This window comes from Oncorhynchus tshawytscha, linkage group LG13, assembly GCF_018296145.1.
Source record: "Oncorhynchus tshawytscha isolate Ot180627B linkage group LG13, Otsh_v2.0, whole genome shotgun sequence".
Taxonomy (NCBI): domain Eukaryota; kingdom Metazoa; phylum Chordata; class Actinopteri; order Salmoniformes; family Salmonidae; genus Oncorhynchus; species Oncorhynchus tshawytscha.
The window spans coordinates 32,307,212-32,325,817 of NC_056441.1; the positions used below are offsets into that span (position 1 = coordinate 32,307,212).

General features: G+C 45.5%; 1 protein-coding gene across 2 annotated transcripts in view; it reads right to left on the reverse strand.

The window, feature by feature from the left end:
* Positions 1 to 403: 403 nt before the first annotated feature.
* Positions 404 to 18,606, reverse strand: part of LOC112264700 (zinc finger protein 516) — a 29,886-nt gene continuing 11,683 nt past the window's right edge. For both annotated transcript variants that reach the window (XM_024441475.2, XM_042295522.1), the window contains exons 2-5: positions 10,852 to 12,539; positions 7,606 to 8,997; positions 3,884 to 3,948; positions 404 to 3,201 (exon numbers count right to left, since the gene is read on the reverse strand). In XM_024441475.2, coding sequence (XP_024297243.1) covers positions 3,151 to 3,201; positions 3,884 to 3,948; positions 7,606 to 8,997; positions 10,852 to 12,382 — 3,039 coding nt within the window. In that variant the 5' untranslated portion in view covers positions 12,383 to 12,539 and the 3' untranslated portion in view covers positions 404 to 3,150. The remainder of the gene's footprint in view (positions 3,202 to 3,883; positions 3,949 to 7,605; positions 8,998 to 10,851; positions 12,540 to 18,606) is intronic.

Genomic DNA, 18,606 nt, shown 5'->3' on the forward strand with positions numbered 1-18,606 from the left:
CTATATGCATGAAGCACTGCAAATCTGTAAGTTACATAGTGCTTTCCTTTTCCATGCATTTGTTTTGGATTCATTTTCCATTCCGTCTGGATCACATAGCCCGGCACGTGGACTTATCTCAACAGAAGACAACTTTCTGAGGTCTGAGAAACACCATGTTTGAAATGTTCCACATGGTCAGTGCTCCCTAGCAACGGAAGCCAGTCTTCCAATGTTGGGATATCCACTTGAGTGGATACACAGGCTTAACGCGACAGAACATACATAGTCAGCAGCATTGACATAGTGGTAAAACAATGGGTGGGTAAACTATAAAGTCCAGTGGGCGATCAAGAGAAGACTAACGAAATACAGGAAGACGTGTTACATTGTTATATCTGTATTGTTTGCATTTTACTGTAGGCTTATAGGGAAGGTAGGATATGGGGAGATATTGAAATGTCTTTTTTTTTTGTACGTTCTTAATTTGTCTAATAAGATTAGTACAGATTTTCTCAGGGGACCCCACAGGGTGCCCCGACCCCAAGTTTGGGAACCACTGTACTAACCTCTCGCTCTCTGCTTGCTTCCCCTCTCTCTGTGTCTCCTCTGCCGCCTCCTGCATGCTTTGCAGCCTGCAACAGCCTCGCCACCGTCTGTCTGACTAGTCCCACAGATAGAACAATGAGCCAGATATTTCACCTGATGTATAAATGTGAAGCATCCGGTTGGCATTTCCACCCACTACCAAATATGGTGATGAGAGGAAGCATAGTTGCCGGCAGTGGAAGAAGATAGAGCGAGATGGATTTTGGCCGACATTCCGCAAAAATAAATCATTGATTAAACATTTGATCTCCATACAGTTTTCTGTTTCCAAAACTAGAATCTGTAACAGTGGACTGTGTTTTGTAGACTTTACCCTTTCCCAAAGTTGTGTTATTTAGTAGGAGGGTAAGGGTAAATGTAGTTATTGCACATGCGCACTTCAGAGTAGTCGTTCCCTAAAGGACATATGCAAATAAATGCTAGAACGCTCCAGTAGGATCAAACTAACTTGTGCTTGGCTCTGCCCACCTCCTTAGTTATTCTGCCCACTATGATTAATTTGCTCCCTTTGGAAATGACAGGCTCTGGTCTATCTTGGGTTAGTTATAAACATTTCAGTACTCTCTGTAAAGCAAATTTATGATGAGAACTTAGTAGCCTATATTTTGCCCCTGCTCTGGTCAAGCGCCATTTAACATTAGCTTCTTTCTTCATCCAGCTAGCTAGCTGGCTAACACTAGCCAGAGCCCTTTAATAATTTAAAATGTTATAGCAATACTAGAAGTCTCTGCCACCTGACTGACATATCTATACGCAACTATTTGCCAGTTGTACACTCATTCTCCAAGAGTCAGGTTTTTTGTTTGTTTGAGGGATGTCTGTAGACATGGCTGGAGTCGCGTATGTTTAGGAAAAAATAATACAATTATGTACGGCATCTCGCAAACCCACTAGTATGTCAGCGACGTCTCTTGTTGCCTACTTTTATAGCCACTTGCCGTTGGTCTGCTGGGGTAGTTTGATTCACTGGCCCTCGGTCTGTGCTGCGATTCGCGAGAGGGCAGAGTTTTGCTGTTCGCTAAAAGAAGGAAGGCGCGAGTAGAACTCATCAAGAGAATTTGCGTTCTGAGCTTTGATCTACGCTGGGAACGCAATAATAAGTGGGTAAACGTCATTTCACAACTTAAAAAGGTGAGTAAATAATATGTTTATAATGGATTATATATATATTTCTTTGCATATCCCAACTCCTCAAGTCACTCGCAGGGAGTTGGGTCACGACCAGGGTTGCCGTTGTACAGCGCCCCTGGAGCAATTAGGGTTAAGTGCCTTGCTCAAGGGTACACCCGACACATGGTTGGCTCCAGTATTCGTATTCCTTTCGGTTACTGGCCCAACGCTCCAACCTCGAGGCTACTTGCCAGCATTTAGTGTGTTTACCCTCCACTACATCCCCGGTCAGCAGAGTCTAGCATCGTTGTTGTTCATGTAAACATGGCTGGAGATGGACGGTAAGCCACAAACAGCCGCCTCATTATTGTTGCTTAAAGATGGGAGAAACTCCTCAGTGAGGGAAACCATACCACTGTCCACCCCATGGCCATTGTTATTGATTTTGTTTGTTGGACGAAGCAGAGGTGGGGAGCGTCGTGCATCAAGGTATACTTTTTTGTTTGTTTTAAGAATAATGAATATATGCTGCTGTTCTATGATGTCCGAGAGAAAAAAATGTGTTTGTTGTTTGCAGTAATATGTTTCTTGTTGTAATATCACAAATGGACATGGCAGTTTTACTATTAAAGATTCCAGCTTTCAAGGTGGATGGTAACTTTGCTTGTGTGAGGTGGCTGACCAATCCAAACAGTTTCCAAATAACACACAAAAAAAAAGTGTCAAAAGCTCAAATAAACAGATGACTAAAACACTAACACACACATTCACAGTAAACACACATTCCAATCCGATTACTTCAAAATGTTCTATCAATTCTCTGGAGGGATATAATATGAAAGTTTCAGTCTTTGCTTGTCTTTTTGCTCTGACATGGATTAAAAGGGTTTGCATTGAAGGTTACATAAAACACCCTGGGGGATCCTGGTTTTCTGCCCTTTAACAACTGATTTAGAATCAGTTATCACTAACCCAGCCTGAACTCAATCACCATGAGCTAAACAACTACACCATCTCTAGGTCAGTATACTGTCACCACATAAACATCTAAGCCCCGTGTGTGATGTAGCAGATGGTTAAGTGCATCGCTACTGCATTCCTGAGAAGTTCTGCCACTCTGGATGCAGAAACGCCTTGTCCTTTCTGTGTCCGAGGTATTGACGGTGCTTCTTGAGTATGTTGAGTTACAGTGTAGAGGGTTTTGAGTTCACACCCCAGTTGGGGAAGAATTTCCACTCTGTCACGTCCACATGTAATGGTAGCTTTATCAGTCCGGGAGGGTTAGTTAGTTGTAGACAAAGAGTGTCCCTTGAGACAATTGGGCCCCTCAAGTGAAGAGTCACTGTTCTCCTGTAGTCATGGCTTGGTTCCTGTGAGGGACTGCAGGCTTCTCATCTTGCAGCAGTGCATTTTGGGAAGTCGAGTTTTCAGGGCATGTGGCATGCAGAGTTTTCATGTCCCCTTCCTAAGAGAGGTTGTGGAAGTAGAGGAACGGCCGCTCACCTGTAGAGGACAGAGACAAGGGGCAAAGCGGAGTCAGATCACAGATCATACCAAGACATGTTTGTGTTGCTGAGTGTCTGTTGTCTTTCTATGAGTGTATTTGTGTGTGTGCAAGTATACTTCTGTGTCTGAATGTGTGTTTCGGATTATGCAAAAATGTCAGTTTGTGTGAGTTACTCTTTCGGTGTGTGTCAGTGTGTCCTCACGTCTCATGCATTACAAAGGCAACAGAAGAGGAAGAAAATAAGAAGAGAACAACAGACAGGTAGGTAGAGAGAGTCCAGGAGGGCCTGCGTGTGGTCATGATTGGCAGGATGTTGACATGCCATATGGAGACGCACGATTGTTTACCCCAAGGGGGGATGTCAAGGCTTTTTTATTTTTTTGTGTTCCTGTCAGCTCCTCGTACCAAACAGAGAAAGAGGGAGACAGCAGTCTGACACAGACACTCAAGTATCACTGCCTCGCCTTTAGTGTTTCAAACACTGATTTCTCTTTTGGATTCTCAGAGCTGGGAGCAGAAAAGAGTGGTGAGGGATTTTTTAAAGGTCTAAATACCATTAGTATTTTGTTATTGACGGGATAGGCGGATTGCAGAGGGAGATATACATGGAAGGGCACACAGTAAGGAGACGGATTCTATTTCTAGCTAAACAAAACCCAAACATGGAAAGTAGCATACTTGTTTGGAGGCCTCCGTGGAGGAATGGACTTCATTTCCAAAATGTCCATTGTACTGCAGTATCGCTGTAGAAACAAGAGAGACAGAGCAACACTTCAGAATCCCAAGACCTTCACAATGAAAAGTTAGAAGAAAAAAACTTAACCTAATAATATCACAGTAAGTTAAAAGGTATCTGTTGTATTTTTAGGGAAATATTCAGTTTAGATTTCAGGGTAATATTGCCTTGGAGTGACAAGCGGGAAAAAGCGATGGCTTGTTTTTGGTTTTCAATTGATTTGTGGGATATATATATATATATATATATATATATATATATATATATATATATATATATATATATATATATATATATACACACACATATATATACACTAAATCAAACTGTCCACTTAGGAAGCAAATGGAATAGACAACAGGTGGAAATTATAGGCAATTAGCAAGACACCCCCAATAAAGGAGTGGTTCTGCAGGTGGGGACCACAGACCACTTCTCAGTTCCTATGATTCCTGGCTGATGTTTTGGTCACTTTTGAATGCTGGCGGTGCTTTCACTCTAGTGGTAGCATGAGACGGAATCTACAACCCACACAAGTGGCTCAGGTAGTGCAGCTCATCCAGGATGGCACATCAATGCGAGCAGTGGCAAGAAGGTTTGCTGTGTCTGTCAGCGTAGTGTACAGAGCATGGAGGTGTACTGGCCTGTCTCCTGGTAGCATCAGGAGACTTGGAGGAGGCCGTAGGAGGGCAACAACCCAGCAGCAGGACCGCTACCTCCGCCTTTGTGCAAGGAGGAGCAGGAGGAGCACTGCCAGAGCCCTGCAAAATGACCTTCAGCAGGCCACAAATGTGCATGTGTCTTACTTATTTTCCACCATAATTTGCGAATAAATTCATTAAAATTCCTACAATGTGATTTTCTGGATTTTTTTTCTTATTTTGTCTGTCATAGTTGAAGTGTACCTATGATGAAAATTACAGCCCTCTCATCTTTTTAAGTGGGAGAACTTGCACCTCAAACCAATTGAGACGGTTTGGGATGAGTGGACCTCAGAGTGAAGGAAAAGCAGCCAACAAGTGCTCAGCATATGTGGGAACTCATTCAAGACTGTTGGAAAATAATTCTAGGTCGGGTGAGAGAATGCCAAGAGTGTGCAAAGCTATCATAAAAGGCAAAGGGTGGCTACTTTAAAGAATCTAAAATCTAAAATATATTTTGATTTGCTAAACACTTTGTTATTACATGATTCCATATGTGTTATTTCATAGTTTTGATGTCTACCCTATTACTCTACAATGTAGAAAATAGTTTTTTTTTCTAATTAAAAAAAGAAAACCCTTGAATGAGTAGGTGTGTCCAAACTTTTGACTGGTACTGTGTGTGTGTGTGATATATATATATATGCCATTTAGCTGACACTTTTATCAAAAGCAACTTAGTCAGTTATAAGTGCATACATTTTACATATGTGTGGTCCAGGGAATCAAAACCACTATCCTGGCTTTGCAAGCCCCATGCTCTACCAACTGAGCTACAGAGGACCAATGGTCACTGTGCTGGTGGTCAGGCATCTCATTAGCATGCACACACACCAATTACTGTACATCCCCCATAACTGACATCTGATTAATCATGTAGAAACATTTTCACAGGTCAGTGTCACAAGCAAATGTGTTTGTTCAAAGTTGAGGGACTGCCATCCAAGGACAAAAGCACGCAGACTGGCATTCACAGGCACAACACACTTTGTGTGTGTGGGGGTATGTGTTTTTGTGCGTGCAAATCTGCTCTTGCACCAATCCATTCATCCTCTGCTTACAGCAATCCAATTCTGGGTTGTAACCATCAAAAGTCTGAACACAAGAATGCATAGGAACGCCGACTGCCGAACACCGTCGGACCAGATGGATTATCTAACAAACATACTCCGTTTGGTACCAGTTTTTAAAAAATCATTAACACCACACTCTTTCCTCTATTGTTCGAACTAGATAGTTTGCTTTGTTCATGGAGTATAGGCTAGCTAGCTATCTACCATCGCAGCTGACCTGCTAAAGTATGCTAGCGTTAGCTAGCCAGCTAGCTCTAATTGCAGTGTTGGAACCTGTTCCATTGATAAATTGTTTATCTCACGCAATGTTAACTTATCCAATCTTTTTACTGGCGCTGTGCAGCAGGCAAGTATTATGCAGAAACAGTAGCTAGCTAGTTAGCCCATTGGGTTTTTCTTTCAGATTTTTTATTGAACAGAATAAAGTCAGAGTGATAGAATAGGAGAGTGACTGTGGGTTAGATTTGAACTCATGCAGACACAGGTATGCATGTGTGCTGGAGGCAGTGACGCTAACCGCGAACACCTAAGCCACAGAGTATTGGGCTCATTAGTACTTCCGATGTGCCATTAAGATGGGGGAGGGGTGGGCTTAATTCAGAGCAGTGGATGACAACTTTCGTACCAAATCTGACAGCCCTGACACAGCCCCTGGCTGCCTGGGAGGTAACGCATATATTACCGCAAATTAAACTGCCTGGCCTCTGATGTGCCTTTGGCCAGCGCTCCCGTGTCACATGTCAGATGTCCTCCTCTTGCTCTTCTTCTCTCTCTGTGTCTGCATATCCCTCTCACTAGGTCACTCTTTCGCTCCTTGTTGTTTCTCCCTCTCTTTCCCTGTACTTGCTCACTGCTCTTTCTCCTGCTGTCACCCCAATTGTGTCAGGTCTCTGATGTTCTGGGAGTGGAATTTACTGTGTGTGTGTGTGTGTGTGTGTGTCTGTAGCCTCGATGCCACCTCTTTCATTCTCCCTTTCTCTCGCTCAGACACACACACCCTTATCCTTGTCACACAGTACTGGGTGCCCACTGCCCATCTGTGTCACTGTGATCCATGCACGCACATACTGGTACACCAGCGGAGGTTACTGAGGGGAAGACGGCTCATAATAATGGCTGGAATGGAGTGAATGTAATGCTTTTAAACACATTCATGTGTTCGATACCATTCCAATCACTCCATTCCAGCCAAAATACTCTGTTCCAGCCATTATTATGAGCCGTCCTCCCTGTCCACTGTGACACACACACCCACACACACACACACACACACACACAGGTCGACAGCAGACAGAGAGACCTATTCCTTGACTGGTACTATCACCGGCAGAAACATGCAATGTCCTTCTGTCGGCCTTGGTAAACATGTTTCCCCCAAGCTATTAGCATTCATGCCAAAACACTCGTAGAAAAACAGAAAAGGCGGCGGACAACTGAAATGAAAAACTCATACTACAAAAGGTCACGTTATTACATGTGACTCAAAGGGCTAAAGAGGATGATGATGGGATCTACGACGACAGGCTGCAGGTTAGAGCTGCTACTCTCAAAGTGACCTGAGTGTACAGTACATGGTCAGTTTTGTGAATGCATATTTCTCTTCCTCTACATGCTGAATTATGTATGGCTGTGGTGAACAATATTAAAAATACAAAATCAATGCCATTGTCATTAATGGCATTGGGGCCGCAGGTAGCCCAGTGGTTAGAGCGTATGGCCAGTAACGGAAAGGTTGCTAGATCAAATCCCTAAACTGACAAGGTAAAACATCTGTCATTCTGCCCCTGAACAAGGCAGTTAACCCACTGTGCTGTCATTGTAACTAAGAATTTGTTCTTAACTGACTTGCCTAGTTAAATAAAAGGTAGAAAAAAACGGACTACCCCTTACCTTGTTGGTCAAGCCTGGGATCTACAAAGCCCCAGTGCTGGTAGAGAGCTGCCAGGTCATGGGGGTTGTAGTTCTTCAACAGACCCAGGATGTCCATGTCCATCGGGGAGTCTCTGCTGTCCCCAGCCGTCAACTCCCTCTTCCCATGGCCAAAGACAGTGGTGGGTGCCAGGTACCCACTGCTGCCCTGCGCACCAAACATGTTTGTGACTGACCAAAGGTCTTGACCTTTCAGGGCTGCAGGGGGATCCTGTGGATGGCTGTGTGGGTGTGGGTGTGGACGGGGCTGGGGGTGTAAGTGAGTTCTCTCTGGGGTAAGATGGGATGTGTGGTCGGCCCTGCCATGGTTCCTGGCAAGAATAAAGCCGAGGCCCTCTTGCGGAAGCAGGCTTCCCCCGGCAGCAGCCCGATGATGGCTTCCAGATTTGGGTCTGCTTGTTGACTGCTGGGTGAATCCTCGGATGCTGGTTGAGGCGGCGGTGGTGGCGGCGGCAGGAACTTTAGGGTGGGCTTCTGTTTTAGATCGGGCGCTCTTATTTGCCACCTCCCCCGTATGGTTTGGGAGGCTTGACAACCTCTTCTTTTGAGGTAGGAGCGACTTCCCACCACCAGTGGGTGACCTTGTGGAGGTACGTGACCCTGACATCATGGCCTGGCTGATGTTGGACTGGACAGTAGTAGTTGTGGTGCTTGTGTGGGTCTTTGGCCTCTTGGTGCCTCCACCTGAAGGTTGCGTGTCAGTGGAACCTGGGGCTTTGGTGCGCTGGGACCGGGGCACTGGGAGCGCTGGGCAGTCTTTTCCTTCCAGGAAAGGCGGGGGCCCCGTGCGTCGTCCAGCAGCCTTGGAGCCCTTGAAACAGGTGACATAGGGGGCCCACTTGGGGGCCAGGGAGCTGCCACTATCCACCCTGTGGGCCACACGCTGGTGGATCCACAGCACCTCCAGGTAATGGGTGGTGTGGGTGCAGAACGGACACTGGTGTCTGACTAGCTTACCCTCGGACAGCGCTGCCACAGGGTTCGCATCACTATCCTCCTGCTGGCCCTCGGGCGGGGCAGACAGGTTGAGGAGGCTGGCGTTGATGATAGATTCCTGAGAGGATTGCCCTTTGACCTTTAGGCTCCTCGAATTTTCAGACTGCCCGCTCGATGCCGCCCTCTCCTGGCCAGGAGGATTCCAGTAGGGCTGGCTGAGCAGTGTGCTCTTCAGCCGGAGATATTCCATGTAACCTGAGACTTTGGGAGTGCCGTGGCTCGGGTCTTCTATAACTGCTTCCAGTATGTGATGACGTGCATCCCTGATGTGCTTGTGCAGCTTGTGCATGTGGAACGTGAGGCAAGAAGGGTCGCTGGTGTGGAAGTCACAGTGCTCGCAGAAGTATGGCTTGGTATCTGTGGATAGCAGAGTACAGGTAGACTAAGCTCACATTGAAAAACAGACATTTTAAGAAAATGAGCTTCAGCAAGGTGTGAAGATTTAATAAGCTTTCACAAACATGTGGATGAGAGAGAAGGACATTGTAATGCTACTTTTCATCAGTCCTTTTTAGTCATTTAGCCTAACAACTCAACTATTTTCAATACATGCTAAATTCAACCGTGTTCACGTCCAACTTAACTTTTACTGTTGAATGAAGCCTTCATGAACCCTTAAGTATATTCCAGAAAACATTCAAACAAATGTCAAGCTATATGAATGGTACAGAAAGGTTTATGCCTCACAGTACCAGATGCAATGGCCTTTCATATTCCTTTATGTAGGATGAGGGGTGGAATGGGCAATCCATGCCACACGATGGCGCCATAAAGCCATATAATTTGCAGTGGCACCCTAAAGGCAACTGTTGAACACCCATTTGACCTGTATGAGTACTGCTCCATGACAACTACTAAGACATCCACTTCCATACTACTTCAAAATGTGAGAAAAGTGCTACAGAATAATAAATATATCCATCACTTTTTGCTTGTCAATGTCATGAGTGTAATTTCAAACATTACAAGAGTTGCTAGTATGGGCATATTTACCATGTAACCATGTTTTATTTGTTTTATTTCACCTTTATTTAACCAGGTAGGCCAGTTGAGAACAAGTTCTCAACTGCGAACAGGGCCAAGATAAAGCATAGCAGTGCAACAAAAACAAAACAGAGTTACACTTGGGATAAACATAAACAAACGTACAGTCAATAACACAATAGAAAAGGTATATGTACAGTGTGTGCAAATGTAGTAAGATTAGGGAGGTGAGGCAATAAATAGGCCATAGAGGCGAAATAATTATAATTTAGCATTAACACTGGAGTGATAGATGTGCAGATGATGGTGTGCAAGTAGAGATACTGGGGTGCAAAAGAGCAAAAACAAAATAACAATATGGGGATGAGGTAGTTGGGTGTGCTATTTACAGATGGGCTGTGTACAGGTACAGTGATCGGTAAACTGCCCTGATGCTTAAAGTTGGAGAAGGAGATATAAGTCTCCAGCTTCAGTGATTTTTGCAATTCGTTCCAGCCATTGGCAGCAGAGAACTGGAAGCCGGCCAAAGTAGGTGTTGGCTTTGGGAATGACTAGCGAAATATGGTAATGTCTGAATTTTTGGGGGGATTATTTCATTATTATTGCTGTGAGAGTAAGGAAAATTGTTCTGTTTTTTCTGATTTTTTTTTACCCTTTTTGTGATATCCAAGTGGTAGTTACAGTACTGTCCATCGCCGCAACTCCCGTACAGACTCGGGAGAGGCGAAGGTCGAGAGTCATGACTCCTCTGAAACATGACACCGCCAAGCCGCACTGATTCTTGACCCGGAAGCCAGATGCACCAATGTGTCGGAGGAAACACCTTTCAGCTGGCGACCGAAGTTAGCTGGCGACCGAAGTTAGCGTGCTTGTGCCCAGCCCGCCACAAGGAGTCAATAAAGCGCGATGGGACAAGGACATCCCGGCCAGCCAAACCCTCCCCTAACCCAGACAACGCTGGGCCAATTGTGCGCCACCTCATGGGTCTCCCGGTCACGGCTGGCTGCGACACAACCTGTGATCGAACCCCTTGTCTGTAGTGACGCCTGTAGCACTGAGATGCAGTGCCTTAGACTGCTGCGGCTTGAAAAAAGCTCCTTTTGAGGATTACTTTTTTCAGAAATGTTACCTTTTCAATCAGGATTTGAAGTGTGAAATACAACCAAGATGCCTTGGTCGAATCGAATTATTGTTGCTAATCTAGGTGATAGTGTGGTTTTGTCTTACCTTCATAGGTTGGGTCCCTGATATTATTCCTCTTTATGGAAGAGGCAGACAGAGAATGTTCTTGTCTTGGTGTGCTGGGCTGACTGGAAGAGTTTGATTTGGTGGCTTGCTTGCTGGCTTGATGACCATCTTTCACCTTTTTCTGCAATATTCCAAACGTCTCTGGGCTGAGCCCATTCAACAAGGTGCGGCTATTTCTACTGTCACCATGCTGGTAGGAGATCCCACCGCAACCACCATTAACGACAACATCCTGGGAACCTTTCTTCTTCCTGCTTTGGGAGGAGTCCAGCTGCCTCTTCCGCTTCTCCTGTTTCAGCGGCACATACTCGCCTTTCTCCTGGTCAAACACCACGTCGGCATCCGCCAACCTCTCCTCCCAGCCTAGACTTTTATCTGTCACCTCAACCACATGCCCTCTGGTGACCAACTGCCAGGCCTGGTAACTGCATACCGGGTCCAGCTCGGGGATCCGTCTTCCAAGATTCCCCTCTATAGCTGCCTCTCCAGCCCCGGCTGCCCTGAGGTTAAGGCATTCCAGGAAGCGACTCTTGGCGGCGGGTGATGTCGAGCCATTTTCGGGGTCTTGCTGCAGTGGCTTGTTGGGGGTATGGCTCTTGTGGACCCTCTCGTGCAGCCGGAGGGTCTTGCGGTCGTAAAAGAAGTTGCCGCAGCCGGCACACAGCTCGTATAGACAGTCATCGTTCACCAGGGACGCCGGCTCCCGGGGGACCCCGTTGAGGGTGGTCGGGGACTCGCCGCTGTCACCACCCCCAGCCCGCAGCTGGCTTTTGGCCCGATGAATCCGCATGTGGCTCTGGAGGAACCAGGCCTGGCGGAAGCGCCGGCCGCAGATGCGGCAGCCATGGTCTAGGGAGCCGCGGTGCTTCTTCATGTGGGCCTTGAGGAGCAGGGCCTGGGAAAAGACTTGGCTGCAAGACCCGCAGGGGAAGGAGCCAGCATTGGCCTCCTCGACCCTTTCGTCCATCCAGTTGGTCCCTCCCGGAAATAAGTTGCCCTCAGCCGTGGTTTGTGATTTGTCCTCCTTGCCGTCATTCTGGATCACTGCGTCGTCGTCTTTCTTCTTTGAGCTTTTCTTTTTTGTCTTGCCATTGACTTTGTGCTTCTTGGCCGAGGTGCCTTTGGCAAGGTTGTTGTCGGGACTAAGCAGTTGCTGGGGGTCTCTCTGTGTTTGTCCTTGCTCCCCATCCTCCTCCACTTCCCCCTCCCTTTTCTTGCCTTCCTCTTCTTTCTTGACCAGGCTTCGGCTGAACAGGCCCAGCTTGTGGCTGCGGATGTGGACTTTCAGGCTGCCCTTCTGGGCCGCCCGGTGTTCGCAGTAAGGACACTTGTACGGCTTCTCTCCAGTGTGCCTGCGCATGTGCTGGGACAGCGAGCTAAGGAGAGGGAAGCTCCGTCCGCAGAGACCACAGGTGTGGCCAGAGGCCATCGCATTGTCCCCCTCCTGGTCACTCTTGACAGCGTCGGCCTTGCTTTGGTCCGCCCGCTCCTGCTTCGACACCACCTCCATGGGCTGTGGCAGCTCAAGTGTCTGTTGATCCCCAATGAAGAAAACTGACTCGTGCGTTCCAAAGTCATAAGGTTCTCATAGTGATGAGGGATAGGTCTGTAGATGTTGGATTTTCTTTAGCAATCATTAAGACTGGAGAGATTATCATTAAAAACACCTAAAAAACAAGAAAAAACAATTAGGCCATATTATAAATCTAATAATTTATTATAACCACGCAACCAATACATTAACTGACATCTGTTGGGCTATATTTACAACCCAGAGACAGACGGAGGCAGACAGGGACAGAGCGAACACAGTTCTCGGACGGAGCTTCTACAGCTGCACCATCGAGAACATCCTGACTGGTTGCATCACTGTCTGGTATGGCAACTGCTCGGCCTCCGACTGCAAGGCACGACAGAGGGTAGTGCGTATGGCCCAGTACATCACTTGGGCCAAGCTTCCTGCCATCCAGGACCTCTATACCAGGCGGTGTCAAAGGAAGGTCCTAAAAATGGTCAGTCATGGACTGTTCTCTCTGCTGCCGCACAGCAAGTGGTACCAGAGCATCTAAGTCCAAGGCATCTTAACAGCTTCTTCTCCCAAGCCATAAGACTTCTGAACAGCTAATCAAATGGCTACCCAGACTATTTGCATTTCCCCCACCTTTTACGCTGATGCTACTCTCTGTTTATTATCTATGCATAGTCACTTTAACTCTACCTACATGTACATATTGCCTCAATTACTAACCGGTTCCCCCGCACATTGACTCTGTACCGGTACCCCCTGTATATAGCCTTGCGACTGTTATCTTACTACTGCTCTTTAATTATTTGTTACTTTAATTTCTTATTTTCTTTTACATATCTATTATTTACTTAACACATATTTTTCTTTAAAAAAAATGGCATTGTTGGTTAAGGGCTTGTAAGTATGCATTTCACTGTAAGGTTGTACCTGTCGTATTCGGCGCATGTGACAAATACAATTGAATTTGATTTGATTTGACAGTCACCAGGAGGTCAAGCAGAGGGGAACTGCTATCGTGCTGCAGTCATCAAAAACAAAACAACGCTATGACCATACAAAGAGCACCAACAACTTTGTCTAGAGGACTAGCCTCTATACAATGACGGTTGCAAATAAGTCGAAAATACACATCCCATTCCCTGGTACATTTAAAATGATTTCATCCACAGCTTAAGTTTGCATACATTTTGAAAAGAGCTTCTCGCATTGGGCCCAAGTGTAAACAGTTTACATAGGACTACTATTACTAACAAATCATCATGTCCACATACGGTCGGTTTTTTGAATGTGTATGTTTCACTGTCACAACGTAAGAGAGTGTTACGTCTATGCGTATTTAAGTTTTATAAATGCAACGGCGTGTGTTAGAGAGGAGAGGGAGAGAATTTGCATTACACTCACTTTTGAATGGCTATTGTCCACAACAACAGGATGATTGATGGTTGTCCTTAAAGGAAGTGTACACTGAAAGTGTGTATGTGTGTGCGTGTGAGTGTCCTCTGTTCCCCATGCCTTAATTGCATGTGTGTACTGAAGCATGAAGAGGTGCATTCAGTCCTGACCAGTCAGGATGAGGCCTCAGGGCCAGTCCACTCCAAACCGCATCAATACGCCATTATCAACAAACTACATTTCTTTATCTCGCAGACAAACAAACAGGCTGAGACAGTCACACACACGCAGACAGACACACACACTCGCAATACTAACAGCGAATGTCAAGGTCACATTGAGTGGTTATTAATATGAAGGGAAATGCAATGTCATAAACGAACAGCAGTTAACCTCACTCATACAAGAGACACTGAGATAAGCACAGAAAATAATTATAACAATGGGGCAGGTGGCATCAGCATCGTTAAGAGGAGTCAACTCCTCCTGCACTATAGATACCCTAAAGTAAAAGAAAATGTGAGCTGTTCCTATATCAAACAATGTGTTTATTATTTACGTCTAAGATAAAGATGTATCTTTGTGAAGGGGCATCTGTTCCAAGTTGTGTTTTTTACATTTTTGTGGATGATACACACACATCCTTCACGGGCCAAGTAATTGGTGGCAGGGGGATGGTTTCCCAGACCACAGCAGAAGATGGTGCCTTCCTTCTCAAAAACTATAACGGTGCGCAAAGTGCCCAGGCTCTCTTAAAGCCAACAAAGTACAGGCAGCCGCGGGAAAGGAACACCATTGTGTCAACTGCACCAGAACTGTCACATTTCGTCACGTCTCGCCCTCCAACCATTACCAGGGGGTCCTACAGTGGCCATTGTTGGGCAATGGGGCCTGCAAAAGATGTCTAGGGGTGAGAGGGCAGTGGCGGGGGGGGACAAAAGAGACCTATCTGTCCCGTTTCAGGCCACTCTGAGCCGTGCGTGTCAGTGCGCGCGCGTCCCAGCATGTCTGTGTGTGTGTGTGCGTTCTGCTATGGGCTTTTCACTGTGTGTGCTCTTCCAGCGAAACAGCCAAGACACTGGCATGGGCTCCAGAATGGGAGTTGAGTTAGACGAGTGTGGTGGCAGGTGTTAAGAGGGCAGACGCTGAGGGATTAGCGTACAGACCGAGTGGCACAGTGGCTCTGTATGGGGGGAAGGGGGTGGTTAGTGGAAATTAAGGGGTTAAGGTGACGGCCGGGCCGGGTGATGATGGGTTAACACAATGGGGGATGGTGGGATGATGTCAGAGCGAAAGGAGGCAACAGATGGTAGTGGAGGGCCATCAGGCCTGTGTGTGTGTGTCTTACAAGCAGACTAAATGAGTCATCCCCGGTAAAGTTTTTTGGAGGGTATGAAGTGTTTCCAACTAGGTCATTGTTAGGTTTGGGGTCTTAAAATGCCATACAGCAACATTGCCATACAGCAACATATCCTAATAGGCAGCAACACCATCTTTTATAAAAACTCCCACAAAATGTTTGACAGACATGAACAATTCCATGGTCAGACTTAACAATTTCAAAGGAACATTTTGAAAAAACACATTTACTTGAAGAACAATGCAGATGCAAAGTTTGGTAACAGAATGACTGTTTGTGCCGCCATTCTGTTACCAAACTTTTGCATCTATACTGTTCAAGTAAATGTGTTTTTGTAAAATGTTCTGGAAATTCTTCCAAGTTACCCTTGTGCATAGAGTTGTACGGTTTGTTGAACTTTGCAATCATTGGTTTTTGTTTGACATAGATTTGAAAGTAAAAAATCTGAGTCTCAACATAATTCTGTTGTCCGTGGACAACAAACTTTCCTGAATTGAAAACACACACAAAAACAAACCAAAAAGAGTATTTCTATGAGAGGGTTTAGACACATGCTGTGTCATTTAGTGGAGTGAGAAGACTGACAGTGTGCCGTGTGTTCCGATCTCTCTAACCTCTGGCTGTTCCTTTATTATGTCTCTGTTCGTATAAATCTCTGTGTTCTTCGAAAGTCCAAACTAAACAGAAATGGGCCTAATAGAGAAGACCATGATCTTGAATGATCATCGATTTGTGCAATAGAAACAAAGAGCAAAAAGAGGAGATTTGGGAAAAAAAAAGGTACAGTCTGCAATATTTACAATTCAAAACAAATGTAAGAGTGTGCCTTTAAAGATGTATTAGCTCTACGTTGAACTTTACAAAGAGGGTAAGCTCTATTGAAGATGAGAGGGGCAGTGTTCTCTCAGATGATCTACATAAAGGAAGACAATACATAATATAGGCCAGGGGTTTCCATCCCTGTTCCCGGAGAGCTACCATCGGTAGCTCTACCGGTCGGTTTTCACTCCAACCCTAATCTAGCGCACCTGATTTGTAATAATTAGCTGATTGATCAACTGAATCAGGTTAGTTACAACTGGGGTTGTAGCGAAAGCCTACTACAAGAGGGTAGCTCTCCAGGAACAGGGTTGGAGAGCCCTGATATAGGCTTTTAGCCTAGCTAGATAACACATTCAATGAAAACAGAGATGTGACATTGACTTCAAGATACACAAACAAAAAACAGGACACGTCGATGAATGATACACACAGGCGCAGATAGCCAAACATATTGCTATGAGCTGACTTTTTCTGTACAGTCCCTCTCTCCCGCTCTCTTTTCTTTGGCAGATGAATAGCCATGTCCAGTCAGCTGTCCTCACATTTATTCAGCCTGACGTCCAAACCAGCTCAGCATAAACTCCCCATGGCCAGGGCTCTGGTGCTGAGCTAAGAGCCTGTGTGTGTGTGTGTGAGAGAGAGTGTGTGGTGTTTGAGAGAGAGTGTGTGAATACATGCATGTGTGTGGCTATGCGTGCAGGCACCAGTGAACCTGTGTCTGAGTATGTGAGTGTGTTGTCTGTGTGTGATGATTAAGTCACCCACATATGCTCTCTCAACCAACTACAAGCTGTGCCAACATAGCCACTAGTGCTAGCATGTGACAGTCCTTATGCTAATGTTATGCTATACAGTGTGCTTCTGTCAGTGATCCAAATTTGAGTCTAACCCAATCCCAAATCAACCTCTAGACCCTACTCCCTCCTAGATCTGTAAGGATTGGAGTACACAATTCCTGTGAGTTTATCAAAGGGCAAGGAGCAGCTATTATGATATTGCTTACAACTATCCAATCAATGCATAAAGACTATGGGTCAATTAGGGATTGGGTGAAATTATCCAAGTGATTCACCTTGATTATTTGTAGGTGGAAGATTTTTTTTTTAAATACATAAGACAGTATACAAAACAAGAGACCAAGACAACATAAAACACAAGGAGAACCATAGTAAATTGAGCTATTGAGATAGGAAGGGAGACGCCTCCACTTTGATCACAAAGGGATGCTCTTTGGTCCCAAAGTGTCCCCATTTTGGCCACAGAGGGTCCGCTCCAATGTCCAGCTAAAAAGAGACAGACAGAGGTGTGAGAGGCGACGGGGATGACAGCCGTCTGTCGTGGTGAGGTCACAGTGTAGAGGCCCTTTAAACGAGGCATTGTTTACCAGGCCGCGCGGAAGCTCCAGCGTCCGCCACACTGACTAACACCCTCTACACTGTCTGCCTAACACTGTGTGTTATAGACGTGTCAGTAGCACTGTGTTATAGACGTGTCAGAAGCACTGTGTTATAGACGTGTCAGAAGCACTGTGTTATAGACGTGTCAGTAGCACTGTGTTATAGACGTGTCAGTAGCACTGTGTTATAGACGTGTCAGTAGCACTGTGTTATAGACGTGTCAGTAGCACTGTGTTATAGACGTGTCAGTAGCACTGTGTTATAGACGTGTCAGTAGCACTGTGTTAGACGTGTCAGTAGCACTGTGTTATAGACGTGTCAGTAGCACTGTGTTATAGACGTGTCAGTAGCACTGTGTTATAGACGTGTCAGTAGCACTGTGTTATAGACGTGTCAGAAACACTGTGTTATAGACGTGTCAGTAGCACTGTGTTATAGACGTGTCAGTAGCACTGTGTTATAGACGTGTCAGTAGCACTGTGTTATAGACGTGTCAGTAGCACTGTGTTATAGACGTGTCAGAAACACTGTGTTATAGACGTGTCAGTAGCACTGTGTTATAGACGTGTCAGTAGCACTGTGTTATAGACGTGTCAGAAGCACTGTGTTATAGACGTGTCAGAAGCACTGTGTTATAGACGTGTCAGAAGCACTGTTTTATAGACGTGTCAGTAGCACTGTTTTATAGACGTGTCAGTAGCACTGTTTTATAGACGTGTCAGTAGCACTGTTTTATAGACGTGTCAGTAGCACTGTTTTATAGACGTGTCAGTAGCACTGTTTTATAGACGTGTCAGTAGCACTGTTTTATAGACGTGTCAGTAGCACTGTTTTATAGACGTGTCAGTAGCACTGTTTTATAGACGTGTCAGTAGCACTGTGTTATAGACGTGTCAGTAGCACTGTTTTATAGACGTGTCAGTAGCACTGTGTTATAGACGTGTCAGTAGCACTGTGTTATAGACGTGTCAGTAGCACTGTGTTATAGACGTGTCAGTAGCACTGTGTTATAGACGTGTCAGAAGCACTGTGTTATAGACGTGTCAGAAGCACTGTGTTATAGACGTGTCAGAAGCACTGTGTTATAGACGTGTCAGTAGCACTGTGTTATAGACGTGTGAGAAACACTGTTATAGACGTGTGAGAAACACTGTTATAGACGTGTGAGAAACACTGTTTTATAGACGTGTCAGTAGCACTGTGTTATAGACGTGTCAGTAGCACTGTGTTATAGA